This window comes from Bos grunniens, chromosome 5 (assembly GCF_055505025.1).
Source record: "Bos grunniens cultivar Pamir isolate PY7600 chromosome 5, Bosgru_T2T1.0, whole genome shotgun sequence".
NCBI lineage: Eukaryota > Metazoa > Chordata > Mammalia > Artiodactyla > Bovidae > Bos > Bos grunniens.
The window spans coordinates 30,786,026-30,804,019 of record NC_141169.1 but is presented as its reverse complement, the minus strand read 5'-3'; the positions used below and the strand labels follow the sequence as shown (position 1 = coordinate 30,804,019).

General features: G+C 51.4%; 1 protein-coding gene and 1 pseudogene across 3 annotated transcripts in view; both read right to left on the bottom strand.

Moving 5' to 3' along the window:
- Positions 1-17,994, bottom strand: part of NCKAP5L (NCK associated protein 5 like) — a 31,374-nt gene extending 13,380 nt beyond the window's left edge. Inside the window, exons 1-3 of one of the 3 annotated variants that reach the window (XM_086399558.1) lie at positions 17,976-17,994; positions 17,608-17,668; positions 38-99 (exon numbers count right to left, since the gene is read on the bottom strand). Coding sequence is in view for 1 of the 3 variants with exons in the window: in XM_086399559.1 (XP_086255685.1) it covers positions 38-99; positions 2,593-2,671 (141 nt within the window). In the remaining 2 variants the exon portion in view is untranslated. Of the gene's footprint in view, positions 1-37; positions 100-2,592; positions 2,759-17,607; positions 17,749-17,975 lie in introns of those variants that run through there. The other 2 variants (XM_086399557.1, XM_086399559.1) reach the window with 2 other exon arrangements.
- On the bottom strand, positions 16,425-17,517 carry LOC147371639 (uncharacterized; annotated as a pseudogene).

Genomic DNA, 17,994 nt, shown 5'->3' with positions numbered 1-17,994 from the left:
CCCACCACAAGCACACCCAAGTTCCAAAGCCCCTCACCTGTCTCTGCCTCCTCACCCAGGCTGGCACACTCACGCACGCAGCCAGAATGGTCACCTTGCCTGTGGAGACAGAGGGAGACAAGGTCAGCCGTGCATTTATTGGCTTCCTACTGCCTGGCATCCTGGACAAGAGGGATAAACAAGCCAGAGAAAATCCTGCCCGTATGAAGCTGCCATTCTACTGGGACCAGCAGGTAATACCAGAGATAAACCAATGAACCAACATCAGGTCCTGAGAAGGCGCTGAAGGTGACAGCGAGGCAGAGACCTACCTGCGTGAATGGGCAGATGAAATCCCGGAATGGGAAAAGCTTTCCAGGCAGAGGAAAGAGCCAGTGCAAATGGCCCCAGCTCTCAGCCAGAGGGGAACGAACAGCAACCCAGCATACGCCGTCTTCTTTCATTCTCACGACCACAGAGGGGGTCAAGTGCTATTATCGACACGTATTTGAGATGAGGAAACCGAGGCAAAGGAAGCTACACCTGCATCCTCGGAGTGTATCCTGCGCGCTGGCATGTTCCCGTGTCGCAGATCACATCTGATTCTCCTTTCGACCTCGTAAGAAGGGTGACGGGGGGAGGTGCCAGCCTGCTCTGAAGCAAGCTCCAGAGACAAAGGATGCTGCCCACACCATATGGCTGGTTCACAGAGCACAGTGGGCAGGCCTGGGCCCCCTTCCTGTGCAGCCTCTTTGTACATCCTTGTCCTCTGTGCTCCGTGCACTTAGTCTCAGCGTTCCCGGAGCTTTGCAGTCAGACAGACCTGGGTTAGAAGCTGACTCAGCAAAACCAGTTTCCTCACCCCTAACATGGGGTAAGAATACCTAGTCCACAGGGCTGTTGGAGCAGGAAGTGAGATAATGTATGTAGAGAGTCTTGCATGGACTCTGATAAATGAAGGCTTTTCACTCTAGCACTTCACCTGTAAGCAGACCCTAAGTCCCAGGTCCCTCTCCCTGGGGGTCTTTAAAGGAGGGGCTCCTGAAGATCTGAAGTGTTGCCCCTCTGCCCTGCCCATAGGGGCTTCCTCCTCTCCGACCCCTTCCCTGGCAGCCCTCCAGCCCTCACTCTCTTCCACCTGATACTCTAGAAAGAAAGGGAGAGAAGAGGAGAAGGCTTCTTTCTGGGTGGGGGTGGAGTGGGGAGGGAGAAAAAACAAGCATGTGCACAACAACGGGAAGGGGGCTTCTGAAAGCTAGAGAAAAAGGAAAAACTGTGCAATGCTTATTTTTGACACTCCACCACAATCTAAAGTCCTTTGTTATTTTAACATCATAAAAATGTATTGAGTTATAACTTTGTTTGCTCATAACATTATCACACTTGCTATATTTAGAAATGGACAGACCTCAAAATAAATGAAAAAAATTCAGGAAAAAGCCTCCTTCCCACATACACAAACAGGGGTTAAAACCAAAACAGGCCTCGGAGGACCAGGTCCAGCCCACCCCGCGTCACTTATCCCCAGGCCACCATCCTCTTGCCAGGCCGGGGCTCCCCCTGCTCTAGGAGAGGCCTGTCCCCACAGGTCACCAGCGTCCCCTCGACCTCCTCATCACTTACGTTCCCAGTGGACACCTCTAGAAATAAAGGGGCATGGGCAGGGAAGGGAGTGCTTGGGAGGGTGAGAAAAAAACAGGAGGATGAAGGAGGGGAGTGGGATGAACAGGGCTGTGTCCGGAGGCCACAAAAGGGAAAGATAAAGTGGTAGAAACCTCCAGTCTTTGTTTTCTTCACACAACCACAGAAACCAAACTAAGGGTGAAGGTGGTTTAGGAGGGTATCTTTTGCTAAAATAAATAAGCGAATGAATGAAAAGGCATCCAGGTCAGGCATGAGGCCTGTGTATGTGTTGAGGAGGGTGGGGACCCAACACGCCAACCAAGCCAACCACTACCACCCTTGGATCTGAGCCCCCGGGAATCCCAAGGCAGGGCGGCCTGAGTCCCACTGTGACCTGGGGAGACCCTCCAAGGGACAAGCCACCGGAGCGCAACAGCTCGTCAAGGGCGTCAGCGTCCGGGTCCGAGCAGGGCCTGGGAGAGGCTCCAGACACGTCGGCTGAAGGCGGGCTGTGACTCAGCCCCACTTTGGGGAGAAGTTCTCTGCCCTCGGCCCAAGTGGTCTGGCCAGCTCCGGACGCTGGGCTTTCTGTGTGTCTGCATGGCCACAAGATGAAGGCAGGAAGCTGTCAGCCCGGATTGTTGAGTCACTCGGAAGAGGCCTGCATTTAAACTTGGCGCTGGGGAGGTGCGTGCTGTAAGTCTGGGCTCAAGATCTCTAGACTGAAAACTTCTTGCATCTTTAGCCTCCTCTGGGGAAAATTACGATCCAGAGCGATAATACCACCTCTAGCTCCCAAACTGAGCCCAATTAGGAATTTGGCCCTTCAGAGTCTGAGGTTTTGACCCAAATCTCTTGAGGAAAAAAACAAAACCAAAAAGCAATCAATCCAGGTCAGTTCCCCAGTGGCTGTCCCTGCAGGGTCAAGGGGGTCCCCTCCCCAGGGCCAAGTACCCTCGTCCACCCTCAGGCCCCACAACTGCTACTCACAGCTTCTGTGCTCAGCCCCACCTGGAGCCCAGGAAAACCCCTGGCCTGGGTTTTTCGGGATGGCCCTGCTTTCAAGCATTCCTCTGGGGGGTCCCACAACATATCCCGGGTGTCCGATGTGGGTCTGGAACACAGGACACTGGCCCAGCTGGGTAGGGATGGAGCTGCAGTGGGTGGTAGCTTGAACTTGAATGGGGAGGCTCTCCCGCCAGAACTGCCAACGGGCAACCCCGCCCTCCACAAAGGCCTGATTCAGAGGGAGGTGACCTCAGTGCTGAGGGGAGGGAGGGAGAGGAAGAGGAGGGCCTCTCTGGCCCTCCTTCAGAGGAGACAGCGAAGGGGGATCAGCTGCTCAGGGGTTTCTCTGGGTAACCTAGGGAAGGGGCAGGTGCAGCCCAATGACTGAGTGAACCTGGGTGGTCGCTCATCTCTTCAGCCTGGTCAGGCATGTTGGGCAATCCCGCAAAAAAGACTGTCCTGACCTTTCAGGCAGCCAGATCAAGGAGGGGGAGCCCGCAGCTCCCAACCCCTCTCCAGCCAGAGCACAGGCAAGAAGACCCCTCTGTAATATCAGAGTCCAGGCTTGGGAGGAAGGGGCCAGAGAGATGGCAGTGAGCCGGTCCTCTAGAGTCCCTCACCCTGGCCCTTAGCCAAGGCCTCTGGGCCCTGATGAGCCCCTCAATGACCAGCTGTTTCCCCCTAGAGTCCTCTAGGGAAAAAGAGCCAGGGGCCGGGGCTGGGGGAGGGGTGGGCAGCTGTGGGAAGGCAGAGATGGAGTTGGCTTTACTAACAGAATTGTCCGTGTAATCCAAGCGTTTCCCCCTCTGTTCCCCCCCCATCCCCCAGCTGCTTTCTGGAATCCCCGTCACACCCAGGAGTCTACTTGTAAACAGCAACTTCTTCACCCACAGCAACACTCCTTTCCAGACAAGATCTGCCCTGGGCTGAGGGTAGGGGAAAAAAAAACAAAACGAGGACTGAGGCCCCGGGCATTCCTGGTCTGAGAGTGGCTCCTTCCTCTGGCCTAAAGCATCTCTCAGCCCCAAGTATTCCCACTGGTCTCCCCCACCCCCTCACTCAGGGCCAGAGGCAGACAAGAATTTCCTTCCCTCCTCCTGACAACTGGCCCCAGGAGGGGGCAGTTGACAACAATAGCCCTTCTGAGGGGCAAGTGTCCATGGGGAAGGGGCCCACTGCACCCCTCCTCCAACTTCCTCCTCACAGGCACTCCAAGAACCTCCAGACCATGGTGGAGGTTCTTTCAAACCGACTGTAGGTCAGTCAGGGCAGGAGGAAGGGTAGCGGTGTTATGAGCCCAAAAGGCTTATAGATGTTGATACCCTTTGTCTCTCCTCCCCAGATCCTTTCTGTTCCCCATTCACTGCATCACCCAACAATAAAAGCAGCCGCTGGGGGTAGGGAGAGAAGGGGCTCTGACAGACTCAATGGGTTTATTTATAGGGCCACACGCCAGGGGCTCTGCAGCCAAGACGCCTAGCCCCACTCCCAAAAGTCCAGCAGGCCCATCCTGGCCGGGCCAAGGGAACTGGAAAAAGCCTCAGGCCAGATGGTTTGGCTTATAGTTCCAACAGTGCAATTTATTTGCTGTGTGACTTTAGGCAGATCGCTCCATTTCTCAAGGATTAGTTCTTTCATGCCAAGTGGAGGTTCTTCTAGAGCAGCGGTTCTCAAAGTGAGGTCCAGGGATCCTGAGGCCCTTTCAAGGAATCCACCGGGTCAAAACTATTTTCACAATATCACTAAGACATGATTTGTCTTTTTAACTCTCTTTGTCTCATGAGCAGGCAGTGACATTTTCCAGAGACTACAGGATAAGTGGTAGCATGACAGACTGAATTCAGAAGCAGATATGAGAATCCAGCTGCCTCTGATTAAGTCAGACACGACAGATTTACAGAAATGAAGAACAATGTCATTCTTTTCACTATTTTTTGTTTTGGAAAACAGATAATTGTTTTTCATAAAATGTTAACATGGGTTATTGTTACCTTAAAATGAATTAAATATTCAAAACTCTCAGTTCTAATTTATACGACAGTGAATGTCAGTAGGTATAATCCATGTGAACCAAAGCTCTTTGGGGGGGGGTCTTCAATTTTTAAGAGTGTAGAGGGGTCCTTAGACTCAATAGTTTGAAAAGAATCACTTTTCTTAGAACAATGTTATCCAGGAGAACTTTAGTGATGATGAAAATGTTAATTCTGTGCTGTTTAATAAACATGGTAGCCACCAGCCACATATGGCTACTGAACATTTGAAATGTGGCTAGTCCAATGGAGAAGCTGAATTTTAAATTTAAAAAGCCATATGCAGCTGGTGGCGACTATACTGGACAGCGAAGTTAGATCCCTGGGCCTCTTGACTTTAGCATTCAAGGTCAATGCCTCTTTCCAGTCCAGAGGCTACCAGTAAGGAAACACAGGCCTGGATACTCTGTCCCCAGGCTTTGTCTCACATTATTTCTCACTGTCTCTTCACTAAAGGAAGGCCATCTAAGCCAGATGGGCAGTCCTGCTGGCCCTCTTACTGAGGCTTAGAGTTGCTCTCTCATTCTTGGCAACAACTATGTCACACCTTTGCCAATCACCTCATACTTCTGGTCTACCATCTCCCCTTGTTTCCGAAGAGGACTGGCCATCAGAGGGAAAACCCCTCAAACCTCCTGCCACCACCCTCCCCTCCTCTGTCCCTCCTCTCCTCCTGTTACAGCAGAGGGGCTGCTCTTTCCCCCAGCAAGGCCAGGACTTCCTGTCCCAGACCCTCCCCAACTTCAGGGTCTACTTCCAGAACGGATCTTTCTCATCTACCTTTACAACTTCTCAGGTACTTTCATCTTAAAAGTGATTTCCCCTTGACATTTCTCCAGACACTGTCCTCTTTTGCCTTTCACAGCCAAACTTCTTTAAAAAAAAAAAAAAAAAAAGCTATCCTTCCTTCTCATTCTTTCCTCAACCTGGTCCAACTTCAGTAACTGCCACAAGGCTAAATCCTACAGTACTTTTCAGTCCCCACTGCTTTCTCAGGTGCCTCTGGTGGTTACTTCCTGCTGGACTTTTTTTTTAAAGCTTAGAGACATAGTTCAACTCACACACAACTCACTCATTTAAAGCGTACAATTCAGGGGTTTGTAGCATATTCACAGATATATATATAGATCATGACCATAGTCAATTTGAGAACATTTTCATCACCCCTTAGTTACCATCCCCTCATGCCCAAACCTAGGAAACCACTCATCTATTTTCTGTCTCTATAGCTTCCCCATTCTGGGCATTTCGTATGAAGGGAATCATATAACAGGTGGACTTCTGTGACTGGCTTCTTGCACTCTGCATGTTTTCAAGGTTCATCCCTATTGAAGCATGTATCAGTACTACATTCCTCTTCATGGCCAAATAATATTCCATGGTATGACTACGCCACAATTTATCTATTCAGCCACTAATGGACATTTGAGCTATTTCCACTGTTTGGCTATTATGCACAAAGCTGCTCTAAGCACTGCTGTTAGTTTCACATGGATGAAAGCTTTCATGGGTATACACCTAGGAGTGGGACCGCTGGGTCATATGGTGACTTTAAGTTTAAATTTTTGAAGAACTGCCAGCCTGTTTCCCAAAGTAGATGCATCATTTCAGAGTCCCATCAACAGTGTGATGGGATGTGCAATTTCTCCATGTCCTCACCACTCGTTATTGTCTGATTTCCTAATTCTAAGTCACCTTAGTAAATGTGAAGTGATACCTCATTATGGTTTTGATTTCTGTTTCTTTGACTGATGATGTTGAGCATCTTTTCAAGGGCTTATTGGCCATTTGCATGTCTTCCATGGAGACAAGCCTATTCAGACCCTTTGCCTATTGTTTAATTGCAGTATGTGTCTTTTTTGCCATCGAGTTGTCAGAATTCTTTATATATTCTGAACACAGGCCCCTTATCAGATATATGATTTGCAAATATTTTCTCCTATTCTGTGGTTGTCTTTTCACTGCCTTGATGGTAACCACTTCCTCCTGGACAACTGTTCCCTCGTCTACCGCATTTCTCTCTTTGCAGCCATCTTCCACCTCTTCTGTTATTTATTTGTGAGAATATGTTGTGTATACTTTGTTAACATTTTCCTGATGGCTGAGAGGTAAAGAATCTGCCTGCCAATGCAGGAGATGTGGGTTTGATCCCTGGGTCAGGAAGATCCCCTGGAAGAGGGAATGGCAACCCACTCTAGTCCTCTTGCCTGGAAAATCCCATGGACAGAGGAGTCTGGCAGGCTACAGTCCATGGGGTCACAAAGAGTCAGACACAACTTGATGACTGAGCACATGTGTGTACTTTAAAAAAAAAGGAATGGGGGTTCCCCTGGTAGCTCAGTGGTAAGGAAGCTCTCTGCCAATGCAGAGGACACAGGTTCGATCCTAGGTCTGGGAAGGTCCCACATGCCTCAGAGGAACTAAGTCTGTGCACCACAACTGCTGAGCTGGTGCTTTAGAGCCTGTGAAACACAACTACTGAAGACACGAGCCCTAGAACCTGTGCTTTGCAACAAGAGAAGCCACTGCAGTGAGAAGCCTGAGCCAGCAACGAAGAACAGACCTGCTCGCGGCAACTAGAGAAAACCAGAGTGAAGCAAGGAAGACCCACCATAGCCAAAAACGAATGTGTGTGCTAAGTCTCTTCAGTTGTGTCAGGCTCTTTGTGACCTTATAGACTGTAGCCCACCAGGCTCCTCAGTCCACAGGGACTCTCCAGGCAAGAAACTAGAGTGGGTTGCCATGCCCTCCTCCAAAGGATCTTCTTGACCCAGGGATTGAACTCTAGTCTCTTATGCCTCCTACACTGGCAGGCAGGTTATTTACCATTAGCACCACCTAGGAAGCCCTAAAGAAATAAATAAGACTTAAAAACAAAACAAAACAGACTTTATTTGGATCTTATGAGTTTTTCCACTGATGTCTTTTCCACTGGTATTCTATCCCAAGATGCAATACAGGATCCCACGTTGTGGTTAATTACCATGACTCCTTAGTCTCCTATGATAGAAGACAGTTCCTTAGTCTTTGTCTTTTATTACCTTGACACTTCAGAAGGAAACTGTATTTTGGAAAATATTCCTTAATATGAGTTGGTTTCATGTTTTCTTCAATGAGATTGGGGTTATGGATTCTAGGAAAGAATATTACAGAGGTGATGTGCCCTTCTCAGCACATGCTATCAGGGGGTATGTATACATGACGCTGAGAAGTCTTATTACTAACGATGTTAAACTTTGATCACTTGGTTAGGTGGCATCTATCAGTGGGCTTTGCATCATAACAAGACTATTTTTCTTTTGTAGTTAATAAACATTTAGGGGGGACAACCCTTTGTGACCATGCAAAATCCTATTTCTGCTTAAACTTTCACCCAATGATTTTAGGATTCATCAGTGGAACTCGCCTGCAGCAATTACTATTGTGCTCTAAAGATAACTTTTGATTTTTCTCATTCCTTATAATTTATTAATTAGAAGTTTTCTGTAAGGAAAAGCTGTCTCTTCACTCCCATTTATTTACTTAATTACATATTTGTATCAGTATGGACTCACAGTATGCAATATTTTATTCTTTGGATTATAATCTTAATATTATCATCACCACTTACTTTTACAGCTTAAATGCCAGCTTTGGCCATTCTTTCAGGTTGGTTCCTGTGTCCTTTCAATATGCTTTCATTAAAAAAAAAAAACAAAACTGGGCCGTTCCTGGAGGTCCACTGGTTAAGAATCCGCCTTCCAACGCACGGAATGCAGGTTGGATCCCTGGTCAGGGAACTAAGATGCTGCAGGGAGCTAAGCCTGTGCACCATAACTACCGAGCCCATGCGCCACAGCTAGAGAAGCTTGCAGTCCACAACAAAGAGCCCTCGTAGCCCCCAAAGACAGTATTTTTAACATTTGCTTACTTTCTGGTACAGAAGATGTCCCAGGCTTATCTTGCATTTTCCCTGCCACAGTCTTTTTCTAGCAGAGCAATCTTCTTTCTAAAACTGTAAATCTGATTGTGTCCCTTTCACGTCAAATCTTCCCATGACCTCCTAGCTTTGGGGACAGATGAAAGCACTCAACGCGGCCCTGGGAGCCCTGACCTGGGCTGGCCCCAGAGCAACATTCTTCTGAAAAGCTGTCCTGGACTGACGAGGCCCCCACTGATCTCTCATCTTCAAGTTCGTCCTGCATTTCAAACAGCAATGCATCCTGTTCTCCAGCACTCCTCTGAGAAGGGGTGCTGTTAGAGGGGAGCTCCTTGAGGAGGGACCCTGCTTATACTGATACTTCTGTTCTCCCCAATTCCTGCCGCCGAGGTCCTGAATTTGGTGATCTCCTTTCAAGACCAGAAAGAAGGGACAGGTGAGGATTCATCATGTTTAAAGATCTCCAGTGACCCTGCCCCCCCCCAAGTGCTTCTGAAAGGCCCATATGACAAAACACATGCAAAGTGAGAGAGGGCATTTTCAGATTTGCCCTGAACACTGATATGACCAAGCTCTCAACCTTTGCCCAGGTCTCAGCGATGCCCTCTGAAAAAGGGATTCATCTACTCATTCTGCAGATTAGGAGGTACAATGCTGGGTACTGGGGGGCAATTTAGAGATGGGTCCCCTCTTCTCAGACTTCCTGGAGCTTTCAGACTAGTAGGGGATGTAAGCCATGCAGGTAGATAGCTGTACTATGAAGGAGGTTCCACAAGAAAAGTCTTTGTAGAACTTTAAAAAAAATCAGGAAAGAAATATTAGGTTGGAGCTGGAACAGTTTTTCAGAATTGGAGGCATCTAGTGAACTTAGCCTTTATAGACAGACACGGTTTGGGTACAAGAAAAAGGGAAGGGGGTCATTCCAGGCAGCAGGAGGCAGAAATCTCTGGGTGTGCATGGAAACAGTGACTCAGTGCAGCTGGACTGAAGGGCGTTTGAAGGTGAGTGCTTCCTGCTCCCCTGGTCCATGCTAGTTACTAACTCCTCTCCTATTCCCAGACCGAATACGATAGTCAGCATCTTTTCAACAACCTGGATGTAACCAGAGGCATATGCTGGGTCCCCCAGGAGGAACCAAGGCAGAGAGGTTCCTGGAGATGACAGAAGAGCTGACAACTGGAACTTCGGTGATCTGCTCTCAGATCCGAGAAAAAGGGGCCTGGAAGGTCACACAGCCTGTTGGTGCTCAGGCTGCACTGCAGGCCCTGAAGAGGTAGGCATATACTCTGCTAGCCCCCATGCCCGGCCCCTAGTGCTCACACCCCCAAGCCCCATATCCTAGCTTCTTTCTTCAAAGGGAACAGCCTCTGGCCAATCAAGTGCCTTCCACAGCCAGGCAGCTTTAGTGTTGACTCAGTGGGTGCCATCTGGCCAGGGCCCATGGGTGACCGCCTAAGGTGCCAGCTCAGCTCAGGGAGACGCAGCTCTGTTCACCCACAGGCCCTGCTCATCCATGCCCATAAATACAAGCTAGGCTTCCTGGATTCTGATCCGGCTCAGGCATACTGCATGCCCCTAGGTGAAGCCTGGAACCACCCCTACTCTTATCTGTAAAATGGGGTGAGCTCTCTCTGACTCCTCTCTTCCCATAGGGCATAGAAGAGAAGGATGAGGTCACGCCTGGAAATGGACTGCAGCTGAGAGGTCCCCTTGTGTGGGGTAGGGATATGTGTGGGTGAGGAGCTCGGCAGGACCGTTAGGGAGAAACCCTTGGCTTTGATGCTGCCCTCCTCCTATGGGCCCCGTGGGCTTCCCAGGAAAGCAAGGCGGGTAGAGAGGAAGGGACAGCAAAGCCAAGAACTTGAGCTTCCTTCTAGCCCCAGGGACAGGAAGTGAGGTGCCGTCTACAGAGGAAGTGAGAGGCAAACACCCCCCAACTTCCCCTCAGCCTGAAGTGGAAAGGAAGGCTCTAGCTTCAGGAGCTCATAGCCCCAGAGCTGGGGAAGCTGAAGGTGGAGGGGGCAGGGAGGAGGCATTTTTGGCACCATCTGCCAAGAAAAGATGGCCTCTTGTCTGAGACACAATAAAACTTAAGGGGTCCCGGACAGTCCACAGATTGGGGTAGTGGGAAGAGGAGCACAACCGAAGTCAAATTGAAAAACCCAGCTTTCCAGGTCACACGGGACCATTTCTGCAGCGTTGGTCCTAGACCCCTGCCCCAGCTCTGTGCTATGCCACGTGCCTGCCCCCAGTATACACACATCCCACCCGGACACCAAGGTGGATAGGGCCTCTGACTATCTGGTCTGACAATACTTGTCCTTTCTTTGCAGCCTCCATCACAGCTTTAATTCTATAACTGCTTAATTTTTGATTGACATGGACTTCTGGGATCCCCACTGTACCCCCAAAGTCTGGCATCACACTGAACACTTAGTAAGAGCTGGCTGGAGGTTTAGCATCCCTGAGAGGCTGGTTTTGGCATCTGAATGAAGTCTGGTATACAAAAGTAAATGAACCCTGCTCCTGGCCTGGGGCTGACTGGGGGACCCTGAGGTGGGTGCTAAAGGACAGAAATCAGAGACCCAACATGGTGGCAGAAGAAAACACTCTACACACAAATATTGCCAACAGGTAACAGATGAAAATAGTACATGCCACATGCTATCTTTGGGTAAAGGGGGATAAAAGGATGTTCGTATTTGGTTTTGTATTAAAAGATGGGGGATATGTAAGAAATTAATGGGACTTCCCTGGTGGTCCAGTGGTTAAGAATCTGCCTGCCAAGGCAGGGGACACAGGTTCGATTTCTGGCCCAGGAAACTAATATCCCACATGCTGTGGGGCAACGAAGCCGTGCGCCACAACTACTGGATCCACGTGCTCCAACTACTGACGCCGGCACGCTCCAGGGCCTACCAGCCGCAAGAGAAACCACTGCAATGAGCCCATGCGCTGCAACTAGAGAAGAGCCCTCGCAGCAGCAAAAGCCCCAAACAACCAAAAAGAAAAGAGAGAAATTAAGAAGTGATCATCTATGGGGGGAGATGGCACAGTGGTAAAGAATCTGCCTGCCAATGCAGAGACTCAAGAGACCCAGGTTTGACCCCTGGGTCAGGAAGATCTCCTAGAGAAGGAAATGGCAACCCACTCCAGTATTCTTGCCTGGAGAATTACAAGGATAGAGCAGCCTGGTGAGCTACAGTCCACGGGGTTACAAAGAGTTGGACGCGACTGAGCACACATACCACCACATGGAGGAAGAAGAGGGTGGACGTCAGAGTGAGATTTCTCAATATATGCCTTTTTGTATCATTTTGATTTTTGGACTTTGTAAAAAAAAAAAATCTAGTGAAAAAAAGAATATAAACTTAAAAAAAAACTGTTAGAAGGAATAAACACTTGACCATGTGACTTGTAAGGACCAGGCCCCAGGGATGAGGGAGGGTGAAGAGGTCTCCACAGGGGAGTGTGGGGTCTGGCCAAAGCACACCAGTTTCTTCTCTCGCCTTTCTTCCCAGTAGTGTCTCCCCAAGTTTGGGGAGAGGCCCTCCCAGCCATCGGCTGTGGTGTGCCTTGGTAGCAACAAACTATTCAGAAGTTAAATTAGGGCCACTTCTTCCTAGCTAAGAGCTGGGTTCATTCTCACTCCTGGGAAAGGGGTAAGGTTGGCCAAGGGCAGAGGTAGGAGCTTGGGCAAGGGGAATGTTTGGGGCAGGTGGAGGTAAAGTGGGGTAAAGGGCTCCTGAAAGTGCCTAGGGCTTCCGAGAGCAAGTTCTGGGGGTGTCTCAACAGATCCTCACACAAAAGGGCCAATTACAGCCCCCACATCAAGCCAGCTGGGGATGAAATGAATCAGCCCCTGGGAACTGCGGCTGCCGAGGACTCCAGCGCCACACCCCAGGAGTTACAGGGCCCCTCACATTCCCCTCTAGGAAAGACCTCACCACTCTCTTACCCAAAGGGTCTACAGGGAGAGACGACTTCATGCCCTGCATTAAAGTGAGAACTGCAGACCAACACCCCAAGCGGTACTCAGCGTTTCAGGCAACAGCATGAGCAGCAGAATGGGGTGTTTCTCCTTTCAAAATACCTATACTTAAAAAAAAAAAGCTTAGTGAGTCTTGGAGAACTCCCAGAGCTTATTGACCAGCATAAGGTTCAGGGAGCTGTGCTTACTGGGCTCTTCCCAGCAGCTGCTGGATTTTTAGAATTCAGGACTAACAGCAATGATAATTCACCTTAATAACAAGCTGGCCTCCCTGGGCCTCTTTCATCTGTGTAACTCCCAGAGAAGCGAAGATGCTAATTATCAAGCAGGTGCCACACCCCAAAGATGATGTCTTATTAATCCATCAGCAACAGACTGGGAAACTGAGGCCCAGGGAGAAAGATTTCTCTCACAGGGAGCTAAGGATATAGGATGCCGAGGGCCACTGCGCAGTGAAGAATCAGAGGTGCCCGCCCTGTACCTGCTGGGTTTGGGACGGTGCTGAAGACAAGGGTGCTTCTTTCAGAGGCGGCCAGACTTGAGTTTGGGGTGAAGGTGAGGAAGACCCCAAATATGTCCCAAGCCCCTTCCCCAGACTACAGCAGAGCCTGGTGGTAGCCTCGGCCGGGAGTCTGGGGTTTTGATCTTGAGTCAGAACACACTACTCTCCAAAGCGTCATCTCTGCAACGTACACAGCCACTGTGGGGTAAGTGAGGGCTCAGCGCTCCAAACAGCACCACACCACAGCCCCAGTCCATGAAGTGGGAGCAGGGGGCACCTGGCAGCCGACTGGCTAGATCAGACCAAAATCATCTCAAGTGTGGAGACTGCCTCTTTGGGATCCAAGCCCATCTCTGTAGCCCCCACACACTTTTGGCACTGATTTTTAAAATGAGATCTTTCCTACAGCAAAGCCTGCTTAGTTGGCCACTGCTTCAGAAATCCACAAGGAGGCTCAGCTGGTCCGTACTTCCAGGACAGTGGGCAGAGAACTATAGAAGACCAAAGGTCTTTTCCCACTGTACCCATGGAGGGAAGCAGCAGACACTGGAATGTGCATGGAAATGGAAAGGGGAGGCTCTGAGGACTTCCCTGGGGGTCCAGTAGTTGAGACTTCGCCTTCCAGTGTAGAGGGGTGTGGGTTTGATCCCTGGTCAGGGAGTTAGGATTCCACATGGGCCAAAAAACCAGAACATAAATAGGAAAAGCAATGTCGCAACAAATTCAATAAAGACTTTAAAAATGGTCCATATAAAAAAAAATCTTAACAACAACAACAAAAAGATGGAGGCACTGCAGCTTACTACATGTGCTTGGTACCGTGAGAGATGCTGGGAACAGACACAATCTCAGCTCTGGGGAACCATAAGTGTCAAACCAGGTAGCAACCAATGAAGGACCTTGTCTTCCAACCCTCCAGGGCAGAGCCTGGGGAAAAATATTAAGGGTGCTACTCTAAACAATTTGACATTGTTTTTCTTCAGCATGTTAACAGAGCTGACCAGAGCCCATGGGGGACCCTGAGACAAAACTCTGACCCACTAAGGGCTTAGGTCTCCACAATCTCAGGTTCAAGAACTGCCCTCTCTGCTTTAAATCTGGCCCAGCCCCCTCATGCACAAGAAATTTAAGGCAAATGGTACAATGTAAAACAACAGACCAGAGTCAGGAGCCCTGCTTCTGACACTCGCCACTGTATGAATCACTTCCTCTCTAGATTTCACCGCACCTCCCTCTTTTTTTTTCAGTTTCCCCATTTTTAACACGAGGGCGTTGGACTAGACTGTCTCTAGGATTCCTTCCAGCCTGTGACTCTATGTTGTTTTGATGCTGTGGCAGATCCCAGATTGATTTACATAAATTTGCATGTTCAATCAGAAATCCTAAACTCCCAAGTATAGAAAATCCAATCAGTCCATTAGTGCAGCCAGACTGAGGGCTGAAGGAGCCTGCCAGGTTTGGGAGGGGACTGTCAAAGCAGACAGTGGTAGTAGTGGTGAATCAGGGGAGGAGCCGGGGAAGCAGGAGCAGAAGCAGCATTTGTCCTGAGAGATGTGCTTCTGATGACCCAAGGCTGAGGGGGCCAGGGACCCCTCTTTGGCTGCAAGGCAAGAGTACTTTCTCCTCCTGCTTCTAACGGGGCCTCTGGCTGGCCAGCCTCAGAGCCACACCCCAAGAGGAAACAGCAGCCTCTGCCTAGCAACAGCCGCATCCTTCACTCTGACAGGGACTCCACCATTAGCTACTTTCTGGGAAACTGACCTTCCTGGGAGCTTCCATTCTGCATCCCAGGGGCTCCTAGCAGTGAGGAAGGCTTCCTTCGGGGTCTAACCTCAATACCCTCTGCTGTAGCTTCACTCCCGTGGGCAGCAAGGCCCAGGGGAAGAGGGCTCCTGGGGAGCAAGCAGAGGGAAAAGCAGTGCAAGAGAATGTGCTCCATGTGCAACTGGTCCCACGGCCTCTCTGCCCACCACACCTCCTTTGATATCCCCCTCAGCACCCGGAGACCAAAGGGTGAAAACAAACAAGGAGAACGTGAAGGCCTTTGGCTCTTGAGCTAGAGAGCAAGTCCCAACCTGGAGAGCCTGACTCCTGAGCAAGCTCTATCCCCAGGAGGGAAGGAGTCCAGGCAAGGTGGGGTTGGGGCAGCCTCTCTCTGCTGCTGCTGGGCTGGTGTGGCAGGGTCTGGGAGGGTGGCTGGGAGCTGGGGGTGGTGAGTACAGAGGTGAGCTGAGTGGGGCCAGGCTGGGCAACAGCGGTGGGGCTCTCCTTGCCCTCTTCCCATAAGAGAGTGGAAGAGTGTGCCGTAGTCCCTGGCCCAGATCCTAAAACAAGTCCCAACAGCTGAGATGCAAACTGTCTCCTGGGAATCTGCTTACCCTGCTGGCCCTTGGCTGCCTTCTCCTTTCTCAACCCCTCCCCAAAGGCCCAGCTCAAAGACTGGCCTGCCAGGGTGTCTCACCAGAGGCCTTGATGGGTGGGCCAAATCCTAGCCAGCAGTTCATACTCCAAGGCACCAGGGGTGAGCAGGGCAGTGGTTATTCTTAGGCAGGATAAGGGAGTCTGCACCCCTCCAACTCTAGGTTCTAATCCTAAGCAATTTACCTCTCCAAACTTAGCTACCCTGCTGGAGGACCTTTCTCCCCTCCAATTTCACTCATCAGTGAAACCACACAATGTCAAAACATGGAAAGGAATGGTAGAGCTTTCTAGTCCAACTGCTGGATTTTACATATGGGAAAGGAACACCAGAGAGGCAAACTACTTTGGTTAAGGTCACACAGCAACCTACGAAGGGCAGGGACCAGAGCTTCTGACTCCCAGTTCACAGTGATAGCAGTTTGATCCTCACACACTTTGGTTTCCATTTGCCTGTTGTAGAAGGGCCTTCTTCCCTGCAGCCCAGGCCATCTCCCTCTTCAGGTTCTCACCATCCTCCAAAGGCCTGACCTGGAGAGCTAATACCACCTCATGCACAGACCACAGACTGAAAACAAAGTTGAACTACATGGGAATATCTCCCCAAACAGGGATGCAAGTGTTTCTCTGAGGTAAGAAACCCACTAACCCCAGGTTGTTCTCAGAAGGACAGGGACCCAATATGAGAAGTGAACTGTGTTATCTCCTTTCTTGAAAGACAAGGAGTCTCCCAGTCAGCTGGCATGTCTTGCAAGAGAGAGTCTGCAACAGGGCAACTGGGTTAGGTTCATTTTCCCCAAAGTACCGTCCATCGCGTGCAATCGGGGAGACCTGGGTTTGATCCCTGGGTTGGGAAGATCCCCTGGAGAAGAGCATGGCAACCCACTCCAGCATTCTTGCCTGGGGAGTCCCTAAGGACAGAGGAGCCTGGCGGACTGCAGTCCATGGGGTCGCAAAGAGTCGGACATCACTGACCAACGAAGCACACACACTGTCCACTGAACCGTCAGACTCTGACCCTTCGCTACCCCTCCTCCAGGACCACACGTGTTCCAGGCATCTGTTTCCACCGTTATCCCTGGCGGACAATTGTGCTTAAGCAGGAGGACCCGTGGAGGGGAGGGAGAGCAGTGGTAAGAAGGGAATAGAAGCTCTGCCTTTACAGCCAGGCAACGCGGCAGCCTAAGACCCCTGGCTTCTCAGGAAGGCCGGCGTTTAAGAAGTAGCAGCTGGACAGGCCAGTGGATAGCGCTGAGACACCTGGAAAACCAGGCCTGTGGGAGATAAGGGTCCTCCGTGCCCTTGGGGCGGCGCCAGGGCCGGAGAGACCGCGGGGCCTTGGGCCCAGGATCAGGAGACCGGGGCTGGGGTTCAGACAGTCGGTCTTCTAGTCGGTCTAGGCCAGGGGAGTGTCGGGCACAGATAAATTCTCTGCATTCTTCTGGCACCGCAGCCAGGACCCAGAGAGCCTTTCCTGCAGGCGCTGCCCTGGCTCCACTCCCTGCCCAGCCCTTCTCCCTTCCTCAGCCTCTTTAGTGTTCAGCCTGCCCAGCTCCCTTTCTCCTTTCCGCAGCCCCTCAAAGCCACCGAAGGGTCGTTCCGGGAGACCCCGAGCTCTCCGCCTCTCCCCACCTCCCCTACGCCCCACCGCCCCAGGCCACCGGGACTGCAAGGAGTGAGAAGAGGAGCCCGAGGCTCCTCTCCGCGCCTGCGCTTTGGGGAGAGTCTCCCCCCAGCAACAACCTGGCACCGCTAACGGCACCCGGGCGGTGGGATGCGGGTGGGGTGGGGTGCGCAGCTGGGGCAAGGTCAGAGCTTTTAAAGGGGGAGGGAGACCGGCCCCCCGGAACATCCCCCTCTCTGGAAAGTTTCCCTTCCGGGGCCACGGAGTGTGCGCGAGGATGGCGCGGGGGGCGGGAGGGTGTGGGGTGGGGGTGGACAGAGTCGCGGCTGGTCCCCCCGGGGTGAGGGCGGCGAGCTCTAGGGGACGGCAGCGAGGTCCGGCAGGAAGCTGCGCCGCCCTCTCCGGCCCAAGGCTGCCACGAGAGTCTTACCCTCCATACCTCCCACCCTCGGCCCGGGGCTTACAGACCCTTCACTCGCCGCCCTTTAAATTGCAAGTGGGCCCAGAACTCACCAAAATCAGGTGCTGAGCTGGGCCAGGGCAGGCCGGATCCGCCGGGTCCATGGCCGCGGCTCTGGGGCGGGGGGCAGAGAAAAGGGGGGGTGCTGGGGCCGCCTCTTGATGTCAAGGCTTTAAAGGGGCCAATGAACCCCGCCCCTCGCTCAGACCCCGCCTCCCCCTCCCGCGTAGCCAATCCGCGTTCACTCTGGATGCGCGCCCCTCCCAGCCCCCTCCCAGCCCCCTCCAGATGTTCCCAGGACAAGAGCTAAGTCCGCCCGGCTGGAGCGCGCTGCTTCCGCCCTGGAGGAAAGGGCCTCCCCTACAAGCCATTCCCGCCCCCACCCCATCACCCCCCGGATAGAGACACAGTCTTCTCAGACCTGGCAGGGTCGGGGCTGG